The 14,012-nt window shown below is 51.0% G+C and overlaps 1 protein-coding gene across 1 annotated transcript in view; it reads right to left on the bottom strand.

The window, feature by feature from the left end:
- Nucleotides 1-13,172, bottom strand: part of ITPKB (inositol-trisphosphate 3-kinase B) — a 93,472-nt gene extending 80,300 nt beyond the window's left edge. The window contains exons 1-2 of the mRNA XM_045860162.1: nucleotides 12,904-13,172; nucleotides 9,441-11,571 (exon numbers count right to left, since the gene is read on the bottom strand). Of these exons, the coding sequence (XP_045716118.1) occupies nucleotides 9,441-11,363 (1,923 nt within the window). The 5' untranslated portion in view covers nucleotides 11,364-11,571; nucleotides 12,904-13,172. The remainder of the gene's footprint in view (nucleotides 1-9,440; nucleotides 11,572-12,903) is intronic.
- Nucleotides 13,173-14,012: the final 840 nt, after the last annotated feature.

Raw genomic sequence — 14,012 nt, 5'->3', positions numbered from 1 at the left:
GCTAGATTTTCCCTTTCCACCCAGAATCTTACCACAAAAGTAAAATGCTAGATGAACAGGATAACAGTGAACTTCACGAGGGAGGATCTTCTTGAGTCAAAAATTAACCATCACCACCTCATGTGCAGTGCAAAGTTCTTTTACATATTCTGAGACAGGGAAATAAAAACATGTCTTTGTCCCCCCACCCCCAGTTAAAACATGGTACATAATTATGAATTGGGGTGGTTCATTCTGCATGCTTACTGTCTGTAGTTTCTACTTTTTGGTCACTTGTGAAGATTATCCATGGGTTGGTTCACAAAACAAGTGAAAATTTCAGGAAATAAAAAGATATATAGTATATATTGACTAGTAGCTTTTTGTTGAATGGATTTCCATGAAGGGAGATCCAGTCAACAAAATAAAGCTCAATGGAGGGGAGAGATGGGGTTTTTAACAGTGACTTAATGACAATGTTGAGCAACACACCGCACAAGTTAGTCAATACCCTATGTGCTGGTTTACCAGTAAACTGATGATGGTGATGATGATGATGATAAGTCATTACTCATCAGAGAAAGTTTGCAAGGCCCTGCCTTCAAGTAAGAAACATCATCGTGGTCTTCCATGTATAAACTCTGCAAAAAGGTGTCAGCAACAACCTTATTCCTTGAGGCCTGTATACCGCTTCTGCTGCAAGCTATGTGCCTGTAGGTCTCTTCGATTCCCAGCCTTACAATATCCTCAACCCAGCAGCTGAGCACAGGGAAACTACACCTGCAAACAGATTAGGCAGAAGGCAAGGCTGGCCCTGCTCTCAACATTACACAAAAGACACTCCATGAAACTGTGGTTCCACAACAGCCTGTGCTGGGCGCACCAGTCCTGGAGAAATTTAATTTCACTCCAGTCTTTTTTTGGCTGAGACAGAATCCTCTTCCACGGCTGAACTGGGATGAAAGTGGGACCTAAACAAAACCCTAGGATTACTACAGAGCATTTCTTCCGAGGGGCCTGATGAACTTTCCAGGCAGACACTGCCTTCCTTACCAATATTCAAGACGTCTCCCAACCCCACCTGGACGACATTTCTGGAGCCTCTTCTATGTGCCAGGAGCTGTGTCAGGGGCTCACACACACACTGCATCGCTGAACTCTCACCACTCCATGAAGTCACACCTACTCTCCCCATTTTTTCAGGGGCCTCGCATGCCACATGTAGGCTGGGATTTCACCCCAAGTCTCTTAAACCCGAGTCCATCACCCTTACTCCTATGGGTCAAAGTCACAGGAATAAGCAATGAGCTTGCCTCTTCCAGATGGTTCAACATTTCTTTTCCTTTTTCTTTTTTGTCATCATTTTGTTTATTTACTGAACACCAGTTTACTGATTTGAACCTTTACACACACACATGCATACATTATTTCTTTTTTTTAATTATATTTTATTGATTGTTATTAGAGTTGTTCTGATTTTTACCCTTTTGCCCTCCTCCACAGAGCAACCCCAACTCCCTCGGGCAATCCTCACACCACTGTTCATGTCCACGGGTCATGAGTGTAAGTTCTTTGGCTACTCCATCTCCTAGACTGTACTTTACATCCCCATGGCTAGTCTGCAATTACCTATTTGTACTTCTTAATCCCCTCACCTCCTCACCCCTTCCCCCATAGCCCCCTCCCATCTGGCAGCCATTAAAATGCTCTCCATATCCACGATTCTGTCTCTGTTCTTCTTGTTTGCTTAGTTTGTTTTTCAGATTCAATTGTTGATAAATATGTATTTTTTGCCATTTTATTGTTCATAGTGTTAATCTTTTTTCTTAAATAATTCCCTTTAACATTTCATATAATAAGGGTTTAGTGATGATGAACTCCTTTATTTTTTTCTTGTCCGGGAAGCTCTTTATCTGCCCTTGGATTCTAAATGACAGCTTTGTTGGGTAGAACAATCTTGGCTGTAGGTCGCTGCTTTTCATGACCTTGAATATTTTTTGCCAATCCCTTCTAGCCTGCAAAGTTTCTTTTGCGAAATCAGCTGACAGTCTTATGGGAACTCTTTTCTCTTGCTGCTTTGAAAATTCTCTTTATCTTTAACCTTTGGCATTTTAATTATGATGTGTCTTGGAGTGGGTTTGGGATTCTGTGCTTCCTGAACGTACATGTCTATTTCCTTCACCAAATTAGGGAAGTTTTCTTTTACTATTTTTTCAAATATATTTCCAATTTCTTGCTCTTCCTCTTCTCCTTCTGGCACCCCTGTGATGCAAATGTTGGACCTCTTGTAGTTGTCCCAGAGGCTGCTGTTACCATCCTCATATTTTTTGGATTTTTTCTTCTTGTTGTTCTGATTGGGTTGTTTTGGGTTCTTTATGTTGCAAACCATTTATTTCTCAGCTTCATCCACTCTATTGTTTCCCTGTAAATTGTTTTCTATTTCAATTAGTGTATCCTTTGTTTCTAACTGAATCTTTTTTATGCTGTTGAGGCCTTCACCTCACTAAGTTCCTTGAGCATCCTTATCACCAGTGTTTTGAACTCTGCATCTGGTAAGATCGCTTACCTCCATTTTGTTTAGCTCCTTTTCTGGAGTTTTGATCTGTTCTTTCATTTGGGCTGTGTTTCTTTGTCTTCTTGTTTTGGCAGCCTCCCTGTGTTTGGTTCTATGTATTAGGTAGAGCTGCTGTGACTCCGTGTCTTGGTAGCGTGGCCTAATGTAGTAGTTGTCCTGTAGGGTCCAGGGGCACAGCCTCCCCTAACACCCAAACTGGGTACTCGAGGTGTGCCCTTTGTGTGGGCTGAATACAGCATTGTTGAGCCTTGGTTGCTGTTGGCAGATCAGTGGGAGGGATTTACCCAGGCCCATTAGCTGCAAGGACTGGCTGTGACCACTGACCATCAACCTCCGCCCTCCATGGAGGATCAGCTGTGCAGATGCAAGGTGGAGGTGCTCCGATGTGGTCTGTAGCTGTCTACTGGGTGTGCTGGCCCTGGGGTTTCCTGGGTGGTGCAGGCAAAGATCAGCCCCCACCCGTGTTTTACCAGGGGTACCCTGCCTGAGCTATAAAGCAGCCTGAGATGGCTGCTGCTTGTGCTGGGCTTGGAGATTCCCAGGCACAGCTAAGCTGTGAATCTAAGCTGGCTGCTGCTAGTGCTGGGCCTGAGGCTCACTGAAGCCAGCTGTTGCTTGTTTGATAGGATGTAGGAAGTTGTGAAGCATGAGACAAGACCAGCCATTCAAATGGAAAAGCAGCTTGGGTGGACCGGTAAATTGGGTAAGTCTGGGGATCTCCAAGGCAGGTTACAGTGTTAGCCAGGTTGATGGAGTCTCAGATATGGCACCAGCTTATCAGCTCTGTGGGGAAAGGATTTAACAAAGGGACAATGGCCCCTGCTCACCTTGACATCAGACACTTTAGTTGCTCCCTGTGTACCACTGGTGCCTTTCAAGCTGCCACCCCGGTGCTGGAGCTCAGAGGGAGTGAGTCTGCGTAGGTAAGTCTGTGTGGGTTCTTTAAGAGGAACTGATGGGACTCCAGCAGTTTCTTCCACCCACTCAGTCCCCATGGATTTTTGCAGCCAGAAGTTGTGGAGACTTGTCTTCCTGGAAGTGGAACCCTGTGGGGCCAGGACTCCTCACTCCTGAGATATCCCTCCCAAATGTTTAGCCATCACATGTGGGTGTGGGACCAGACCGTTCCTCATCTGCACCCCTCCTACCAGTCTGGATGGATGTGGTTTCTTTAATTCTGTAGTTGTCAGACTCCCATTCAACTTGATTTCTGATGGTTCTGAGGGATGGTTGTTCTGTATTTTAGCTGTCATTTTGAAGTAGTTGTGCGAAGAGGCGAGTCATGTCTGCCTACCAGATAACGAAATATTGCCTCTCATCTATCCCTTCATTCACTCACCCATTCCTTTAACAAATGTTTTAAAAACATGTGCTGTTTAAAGCCAAGGTAGATCTCCCAAGGTGAATAAGGAGCTTATATACTAATGAAGGTTTTTAAATGAAAAGAATTAAGTGTGGGTCCTGTGACTGTGTTGCATCCTTTCTGGACTTGCTTCCCTCATGTGTAAAATGTGGATATTGGAAGAAATGAACTCTCAAGTCTTTTCCAGACCCAAATTTGTATTATGTCAGCTGCGCTACTTCAACCTAGTCAGGAAGCCAATCACGGCCAGCACACCAGTGATGGATCTGAGGGCTCAGTGAGCGTGACCTGTAACATCAAGGTCTCGTGTCCTATCAGCCTTCCACGGTGAGGTGTGGCTGCAACAGGACTTCGAAGAGTTTCTGAGTTCAAGTTCCCGCGGATTACCTGAAGTCTACCAAGTTTCTTCTACCAAGATACAAAATTCTTTCCATTAAATACTTTAAAAAACTCTACCTGTAGATAACCAAGTCAAAACCTGACAAAATAAAACACACCTAAACAATGTTATCGAGGCTCCCAGGAATATAAATAAACTACACAGAACTAATCTAATCTGTAACTGCACATAACAGGTAGGCGCCAGCAAAATCAGAACCGTGACTCTGAGGCGCTTCTGCGCCTAAAGACAAAAGTTCTGAAAATGGTTTATCTTGCACCTGAAATACATTTTTATCAAAGCAGCAACTGGCTTGTTTTCTATGTTCTTCTTAGAAAACCCGAAGGCTTGGTGATTCCTGAGCTGTGTTTTTGCAATGCCTGAACACCACTCTCTTTTTCTCTACACTCGCCACCACCATTTGAAAGAATTTTTAACTGGCTGACTTACTTTTTATCTTTGATACAAAACAAAAGACCTTTGAAGGGATGTTTTGGCTTGGTGCAGGCAAAGCCTCAGTTTCCAAACTGAAATATCCGAGGAGGCCAAAACCCTGAAGTAACAGCGTTTTTCTACTTTTTGGGTTAATGTCCTAGTGCCCAGCCAGCCCTGTCTCTACCATTGGTCTAATTATTAATGAGGATCTTAGGCATCATACTGATGATTTATTTGGATGACAATTTTTTTTTCAGCGTGAAATTACGAAGCACCAATCTTCCCATAAAGAGAGAGAAGGGGAACAGATCCATGAACGGCTGTAAAGTAAAAGCACACAATTAAATGGGCCTGGTTTCGGCCGCAGTGCCTGAGGTCTGTACCGAAGGAATCTCGTCACACTTCCAGACACCCCGAAGTGTCACACACATCAAGTTTTAAATCAAATATCTAGAATTATAAAGTCACAGAGAGCGAGAGCTAGACAGGCCCCCTTCATGAGACCACCCTCATTCCAAAATCACATTTTAGGAGGAGGACACTGAGCCGGAGTGTAGAGCCCAGGAATGTGTCCTCGGGTCCCGCTGTCTCTCTGAGACTTGTTTTTTTTTTTTTTGTCCCTAAACAGATTTGAGTAACACCCAGGTCCTCACATGAAGGACCCAGGGTCCTTCCCGATCTGGAAGGTACTGAGGCCTTGCCAGAAAGATCCTCTCCACACACCTGACCCAGAGGAAGGGGGCCCCGTCTGAAGAACTGTGTGTTTTTGAACTTGGACCCCAGCCCCAGGTCTGGGCCTGCAGCATCCCCGTCCAGAAAGGAGTTTTCTACTTATGAGTCCTCACCACTGCATTCATGTTTAAAAAGTGATCCTCTAAGGCTTTTAAATTTTAATTTGGCTTGCCCACAAATAAAAATTGTATACTTTTCCAAACCACATACGACCCTTATAAACCGTTTGAATTTTTTAGTACCTGTATGAATTAGTTTTTCACTAAACAACGACAACGAAGATGGGCATTAGACTGATTGGGGCGATCCCTTTGTAAGTTATACAAATGTCAACTCACTATGTGGTCCCCCCCAAAATAGCATAATAATGTACGTCAACCATAACTGGAAAAAAATAAAAAGACAAAACTAGTCAATAGAAAAGCAAAACAAAAATCAAAACAAAAAAAAACAAACAAAACGAAACTCTAGTGACCCTTAAAAGTAGAGGGCACCAAACAGTCAGAGATTTTGTATCACACTTCTTTATATAGTCATCACCTTCCACCCCACAGCTAATTTGGACAACGTTTTGTTTTTTGGGGTTTTTTTTTGTACCCATAAGTGATAGCACAATTCTGAAACAAATCAATAAAATCTTTTTAAAGTAACATGTGCACATATTTTAATACAGTGCTTTGAGCCTTGTGTTTTAATGGCCCAGATACTCTTAAATGGAGTAATGGAGGCAAGTGAAGAACTGCTGATTAATCTTGAGTTATTTTAAAGAACAAGTGAGAACACCATCCTTGCTCAGTGCAACCTGCTTCTATTCAGACCCCAGTGAAGAATAAATGTGCCCAAATTTAAGCCACTGAACACAAGATATGTGGTAATTTCTTCCGAGCAAATTTCAAGTGTCTGATCCTTTACAAACAGACATCGGGCGCAAAAACCTGAACACTCTATTTCAGGGGCAGGCGTATCTGTCGGGCTCATCAGAAGCCACAGCAGACTAGGCCCGAAGTGCTTTGCGTGTTTCTGAGAGATGCCCTGGCCTTCCAGCCAGCTCCTTCCCACGGAGAGTGGGCCTTCCCACCACATTCCTTTCCAGTAAAAAGGCCTTTGCTACTTTGTATAATCTAAGTGGTGAAGTCATCTTCAGAGTGCACTTCCCAACGGCTTGCTTTTTCACTGTGTTTTTAACTGGAGGGAGGCCCTCTGGATTCCCCCACATGTGGGCTCTGGGACTCCCAACTGTGATGAGCTGCCGGGAGACCAGGCGGGAGGCGGGCCCAGAAGGCAGCCAGCGTCAGCCTCCTCTGGGCTGTCACCTGGGCCTGCACACAGCATCACACACCGCCGGTCATTCCCCCGCAGCCCGTGCGTGTCACTCAGGCACGGAAGGTTTAACTCTCAGGAAAGGCTGGGCAGCATCGAAACCTCCGAGGGCCAGGGGTTGGGAGGCTGAACATGCAGCTTCAAACGTGTGTGTGTGTGTGTGTGTGTGTGTGTGTGTGTGAGGGTGGATGTGTGTGAATGTGTGTGAGCGTGTGTGAGGTGTGTGGACCCGGAGTGCAGACCCCGACTGGTGTGCCTCAGTTGGCTGGGTGTAATCCTGCAAAGCAAAAGGTCGCGGGTTCGAGACAGAGCACATGCCTAGGTTGTGGGTTCGATCTCCAGTTGGGGTGTGAATGAGAGGCAACCGATCATGTTTCTCGCCCTCTTTTTCTCCATTCCTCCCCATCTCTCTAAAAGTAAATAAATAAATGTTTAAAAACAAGCTGCAAAGGCCCGAGAGGAGAACAGAGCGTTGGTGTTCTAGCGCCTCAGACAAAGCTGGCTCAGGTTTTATCTGTAAAACCCTGAAAAGCCCAGCCAAAAGGCCCAGCCAATCAAGATGTCTGGCTGTCTGCAGACAAAATGTCAGTGTCAGGGAATCGAGGGGTTTTTGACCCAATGAGCAGACGTTACGGTGTCACAAGGAAGTCTCCACCGTAACCTTCTGTACGAAAGAAAACAGCTTGTCATGCAAACACTCGACCCGAAGCGCGAACATCCCAGGATCCCGTCATTTCCAGCTGGTTGCCCGCGCTTCTCCCACCCCCAACATTCACGTGATTCAGAGAGCAAAGGTGTCAGGGGACTCCTCCCCAGCCCCGCCGCCCTCTGGGTGTCTGGAAACCTGTGCGACCGTGGCAGGGGAGCTGGACAAAGGGCAGGCCTCGTTTCTACCCCTGGACCCAGGAGCTACCTTGAGAACACCCCTCTGCCCCCTGGGTTTCTCCGTCGGCTTCCCTCCGACAAGTGAAAAATAACAAGTGTCATCTGTCACTGTTTAGCTCCCCTTTAACTCACTTCCAGGCAAGAGCCCTTTTCAAACATCGAGAGGCACACACTGTTTTGAGAACGAGCCAATAGGAGCTGCGAGTCCACCACCCGAAAGGGCAAATGGAAACTTGGAGGACCCGTGAAGGCGTCTGGGCTGTGCCAGCGATGCCACCTTCAGGGCTTGGAACGCACATGGGAGGGGTGAACAGAGGACCACCCCCTTCGCTGGGCCTTTAACTGCAGGCAAGGAGGCAGAGGAAGCTGGGCCCCAGCTCCAGGGAGAAACACTTTCCACCTGTCCTTTATCACTATCCCCTTCCAGGTGGACCGCCCCTCCTCTGCAGGTGTTGTGCCCGGGGCCGGTGCCGGAGGCCCCGTCCTGGCCACAGAAAGCCAGGCCGATTGGAGCCAGATTTTGTGGACACATTTGCTCCCCCATCACCGACAGAAAGCGGAGTTCCAGGAAAAGGAATGCCTAGCCTTCAAGCACCCAGACGGTGACATCTGAAGTGGGAGTGGGAGAGAAACATGCTTTCAGGTCCGAAATACCTTAGACAAGGATGAGGAGTAGAAATATAAAGTTCTCGGTTGCTGTGGTTTAAGTCACTGAGGTACAATGAATAGTGCTGGATATTCAAGGCGAAATCACGAGGCTACCTGCCACAATAAGACGCAGACTTTCCCCAAGGCAGCACAAGAACCCCTTGTACGCTGAGCTAGGAAATTCCCCATACTCTGGAAAAGCTAAGAGAAAGTCCAGACCTTTTCAGAAGCGCTAGCTTCAATGCTTACGTCTTCCGTAAAACACTCTGATCATCCTAAGAGTGAAAACAGCCGAGGACTGAGATTAACCACAATAGAAATAAACTCTTGTCGACAGCCACAGCCAGAACAAGAGGTCAGTGTGATGAAATATACCTGTACCAGTCACCAAGCATATCCATTAGGCGCTGTCCACCCTAGAGATATCACCCAGGTCCCTATCTGAGGCAATTTGACCTAACAGAACATTCTGTGATGAAAGAAATGCAAAAGCATGGTTTTCCTTTCAATGCATACGGCAAACTGTATCTTAGTTATGCCAGCCCCACGAACACTGCGTGTCCTGACTTAGCTTACTGGAGCTGAGTGGTTCTTCACCCCCAGACCCACCACAACCACATCTATAGGTCTCAGGACCCTGGCAGAGAATCACAGCGCTCACTTTCCTGGCCTCGTCGTACAGAGGCTGAGTTAACTCAATGATGTGCTTGTCAGTTTTCCTCTGCCTAGAAGAATCGCAGGATTAAGTGGTTCGCCGGGGACAAAAGCTACCCTTGGCAGCCTTGCTCCCTCTCGGTGGGGGTTAATCAGGACGGCTGTGGTAATATTCACGAATATTACCCTCCCAAGAAGTGAGTGGTGACCTACCAGAGGTACCACAAAAATGTTTTTTTAAGATGCACATAGCAATAGCCATTGAAGAGACTTGTGTTCACTGCCCAAGCCACAAAGTGCATGGTCAGAGCCTAAGCACCTGCCCAGGAAACACACCTGGAGAGAACAGTAAGTTGTGACTGTCCCAGGGTCCCCCGCTCAGAGTCTTCACGACTCAGTAGAAAGTCAGAAAAACAGGGGGCACACACGGCATGAAAGCATTTCCAGAAAAATCTCAGGGCAAGACTTACCACTCTGGGCTTCTGCTGGTCCAGGGTAGGGAGCAAGGCAGAGTTGGGGTCCAGGCAGCGCTCAGGGTCACTGGAGATGTCCTCTTCTGAGTCGTCATAGGAGGAGGAGAAGCCAGTGGAGGAGGCAGAGGAAGAGGACAGCTTCCTCAGGGGAAAGCTGCCGAGGGGGCTGCCCTGGGTCTCCTCCAAGACCCCGTCCTCCTGGGCGCCCAAGTCTGTAATGATCACTGCAGGTATGTTGCTGGGGCTGCAGGCCTCCCTTGGAAAAGACTTGTCCGCCTGATCTGGGGAGAGCAGCTCTAGGCTGGGGTGGGTGGCTCTGTCCTTTGGTGGGCTTCCCCAGATCCCCTGGGATTGTACCCCAGTGCCACACGTCCAGCCCTGAGGGGCTTCCCCCATGGGGTCCAGGCGAGCCCTGGAGCTCCCAGGTTGCACACCCACCCGGACCCCAAGAAGGCACTGAGGTTCTTTCACATCGTTTGTTGCTTCCCAACAGGGCAAAGGTTCCAGCATGCCGCCAGCAGGAATTCCCGCCTCCACCTCCCCTGCACCTGGCTGTGCTGAGGCGCTGCCCCCATGCAAGCCCCGTGTGGCAGATTCTTCATCCACTCTGTTGGAGCGCTGCGGCAGCTCCTCGACCACTGCGGCCACACTGTGGGTCACCTCGGGCCCTACAGAGCCCAGGTCTCCTGACGACCTGAACCAGCTCGGGGCCTCAGAGGGCTTTGAGCTTTGCGCGTCCACAGTCCTCTCCTCTGGCCTTCCACCTGATTCGGGCTCCCCGGAGTCTTGCAAGCCACTGGGCCGATTTCCTTTCCCCACCTTCCCGGGGGGATCTGCATCGCCCTTCCCACCCTTCTCAGGGGCTGGGCTTGTCTCACTGCCCAGAAACTGCCCCTGACTCTCCAGCAGGGCTGGGGGATGTACACCCCCGAGCTCCGGGGGCCTCTCAGACAGCTCACGGAGGGCAGAGTTGTGCGGATGGTGTGTCCCAGCAGATGCAGCTCTAGCTGCCACTTCTGTGGCCATCACGGAGTTCTCTCCAGCAAGCCCCGACGCGGGAGCTTGGCAGCTCAGAGTTCCCGAAGGAGGGGAAACCCTTTTGTCAATTTCCATAGCTACGGGTGAGCCACAGTGGGGTCTGGCTGGGACCCCCTTCTCAATTATCACGGAAGCGGATGAACCCTGAGCCCCTGATCCCGACGCGGAGTCCAAGCAGGGAAACGGGGCCACTCCCTCCTTGTCCTTGGAAAGGCTTGGGCGGGACGCCCCAGCGCTCCTCCGGGAGTCGGCCTCTGAGGTTTCTGGACATTGATCCCCCCAGGACTTGGTCCTCCGTTCCTCGCTCTGAGCCAGGACCCTTCCTGGGGGCTGACTGCTGCTGCGGAAGGGACACGGGGAGGGCGAACGCGCCCTGCCCAGACGCGGGCTGCGGGGCGCTTGAATGGCGGAACTCTGCGCCTGGATGTGAGCCTCGAACATGCCCACTTTCTGGTTCACCTGCACGTTCTGCAACTCGCGCTGCAGGATCCGCAGCTTCCTCTGGGCCTCCTCCGGCCCTGGAGGGGAAAGGGGACCGGTGGTCACCACCTGCTGCCCGTCCCCTCTCAGGCGACCTGCCCAACTCGGGCTGCCCACACTGCTGCTGCTGCTGCCGCCACTGCCGCTGCTGCTATTCAGCCTGCGCCGGCCACTCCGCCAGCCCCCGGGGCTCCCGGGATCCTCGGGCGACAACGACTCGGTTGGGGGGAAGAGGAAAGAGGAGCTTCTCCCGGGGCTGAAAACGCTGCCGGGGCTCAACACGGCGCTCCCCGGCGGCGGGGGTGTCTCGCTGCTGCTGGCCCGTGGGGCGCCGCCGCTCTTCACCGGGTTGGCGCTATTCATGATCACCAGGCTGTTGAGTGCATAGCAGTACACAGCCATAGTACTGGGTCCCGCGCTGCCCGCCGCCGCCGCGGCTCCTGCTCCGGCTCCGCCGCCCGCGCCTCCTCCTCCCGCGGGTCCCAGCTCAGCACCGGAGGCCCGGCGGCCGCCGCTCCGCGGACAGACGTAGTGGCATGGCTTGGGCGGCTGGCGAGGGGCAAGACCTCGGGCTCAGCCCCCGCCCAAAGCTCCATAAACAACAGCGCCGCTGTGGAGACACAAGGAGAAAAATCAGGACATCAGTGTGGGGAAGGGGGAGCGAACAACTCAACCTGCGAATCCCCAATCTGTCGGGGATCGGGTGCCACTGGGTGTCCCACCTACCGACTGGGGACACAAACCCTCGTGGCGTCAGTGGCCAGCACGGTGGTGGGTGTGCCTTTCCCAACTGTGCTCCCACCCCACACTCTGGGTTTTGATGCGTACGGGGCAGCCTTCAAATTCCAAATTGTACGACTCGTCTCTGGAGCCACGCGGATGGGCGGGGGATGATGCAAAACTACTTGTGCTTAAGTGTGCTGTGTGCTTGGCGTGGCTGCCTCCGCGAGTGAGGACACTCATCCACCCTCTCCGGGTCTTCGGCCTGAGCAAACACTGGTGATATTGGGTATACCGGGGCCTCCCCCGCCCCTGGACTTCAGGATCTCCCCGCTCCACCCTCCGGTCATCCGGGACCGACTCAGACCGAACCTGAGCGGGAGCTGCCTTCCGCCTGCCGGGTCTGGGAGGACCCTGCGTGCCTGACGTTCACCTTCCCGGCCCTGGCCTGAGTGAGGACTGTGTTTCTCCGCCTATGATGGTCTGGGCGCGCGGCGGGGCCTCAGCCAAGGCATTTTTCATCTGGGCGCCGGCTTTGTTGCCTGTCCTCAAACAAGTGTGTTTTGTGAGTGTGGGCGCGCCTGCGCGCGCCCGTACCGGAACCAATACTCGCTGCCCACTGCCGTAGCCCCCTGCGGAGGGGCGTGTGTGTGTGTGTGTGTGTGTGTGTGTGTGTGTGTGTCTGCACGCAGCCAGCGAGTCAGCCTCCGCACCCCCTGTGCCGGAGGACACAGCTGTCTCTGCTGGCGCCAGGACCCCAGCCCACTGCGGGGAACTCCAGGGCGTGCGTGGCTGCAGCCGCGCGGGAGCCCCGGCTCTGCGAACCTCCCAGGGTCCCGATATCGAAAGCCACGGGCAGCGCGGCCAAGCACAGGGCTTCTCCGCATCCTGGGCAGCCTTGCCCAGAGCCCACGGAGCTACCAGGCCGCCCGCGCCCGGGGCGCCTGGAGCGCGCTGGGGAAGGCGGCGCGGAGCCCGCGGCCCGGAGCCCGCGGCCCGGAGCCCGCGGCCCGGAAGGCAAGCAGGAGGAACACCGACAACTCTCCTCTCCGCGCCCGGACTCCGCGCCACCCTTCCAAATCAAACCCCTTTCCCGGGCCCCCCACCCAGCCCTCCTCTGTGCGCTTTTTCGAAACCCGGAACGCTCCGATTCTCCCCAGAACTGGAAGTGAGGGGAAACAGGGTTCGGAACCGAGAGCCAGTAAAATGCCGCCAAACTTACCTGCAGTTTCTCAGATTCCCGGGTCCTGTGCAGACTACATGGCCCAAGAACAAGATGGCTTTAAAAGTTACAAAGCTCAGAAATGATTTCCTCCCCGAGCTATGGGAGACAAAAAGGAGAGTGCGAAAGAAAGAAAAACACCCTGGGCTGGGACCGGGAGATCCCGGCGGCGGCGGCGGCGGCGCTGGGTCGGCCCCGCACGCCCTTCTCGGCTTTGGAGATACCAGCCCTGTCGGTGTCCGCCGAGGGCTACTTCAGTGTTTGTTCAATGTGGTATTAAAAAAAAAAAAAGTTGAGGCGGGGGTGGGGGGGCGGTGGTGGTGGAGGGAGGAGGGTGATAGGCGGGGGTTTGGGGGAGGAAAGCAGGAAGGAAGTTGTGAGCCTGTCTGGGGTTGAACTCAGCGGAACAAGTTTTTCTTTTCTTCTTTTTTTTTTTTTCTATTGCTTGGCAAGACCGAGGGAGGGAAACACTTAAAAAAAAAGTTTCCATTGTTAGCTAACCAAAAAAAAAAAAAAGCCTTTTAACTTTTGCGGGTTAAAGATATACGATCCATTTTTCCACCCCTTCGTCGAGCCTTGCTGATGTCTAGCTTTATGAAACTCTTTTTGAAAAATACTTTTAATAAAGTTTTGAGTGCGCAGTTTAAGCAAAGCAAATAATGGGGACCATTTTTTTAGCATGTAAAACGGGCTAAAATCCTACTTCAACGCTTTGTGTTCTTGTACAAAAATATGCAAATTCAAGGAAGGGACTTTGTGGGCACCTCGTTGCAAAGTTGCAGATTTTAAATGCATCATGCTAATATTTTGGAAGACTGGTTGGGCTGTGAGCTGTTGATGGTTTTGCAGTGCAATCGCTAGTCGTATAAACAGGCCTTAATGTTGCACACTCATCTGTTACCAAATGCACACAGCGAATGTGACATTGGCAGACTTTTGCACTTCTCAAAGTGATTTTTTTAAAAAAGGATAGTCCTGGAACTAAGAAAGCCGCAGACCTTGTTGCTCAGGCTCCTGCAGCTCATTTTCAAGAGCCCCTCCCCCCTCCCCATCAGCAAAAAAGGGTGAAGGTGAATCAGCGCATAGAGCTGGACTGGGGATCCCACCCC

The sequence above is a fragment of the Phyllostomus hastatus genome, unplaced genomic scaffold, assembly GCF_019186645.2.
Source record: "Phyllostomus hastatus isolate PE091 unplaced genomic scaffold, TTU_PhHast_1.1 phas_contig_148, whole genome shotgun sequence".
NCBI classification, from domain to species: domain Eukaryota; kingdom Metazoa; phylum Chordata; class Mammalia; order Chiroptera; family Phyllostomidae; genus Phyllostomus; species Phyllostomus hastatus.
This window is presented reverse-complemented; position numbering and strand designations above follow the sequence as displayed.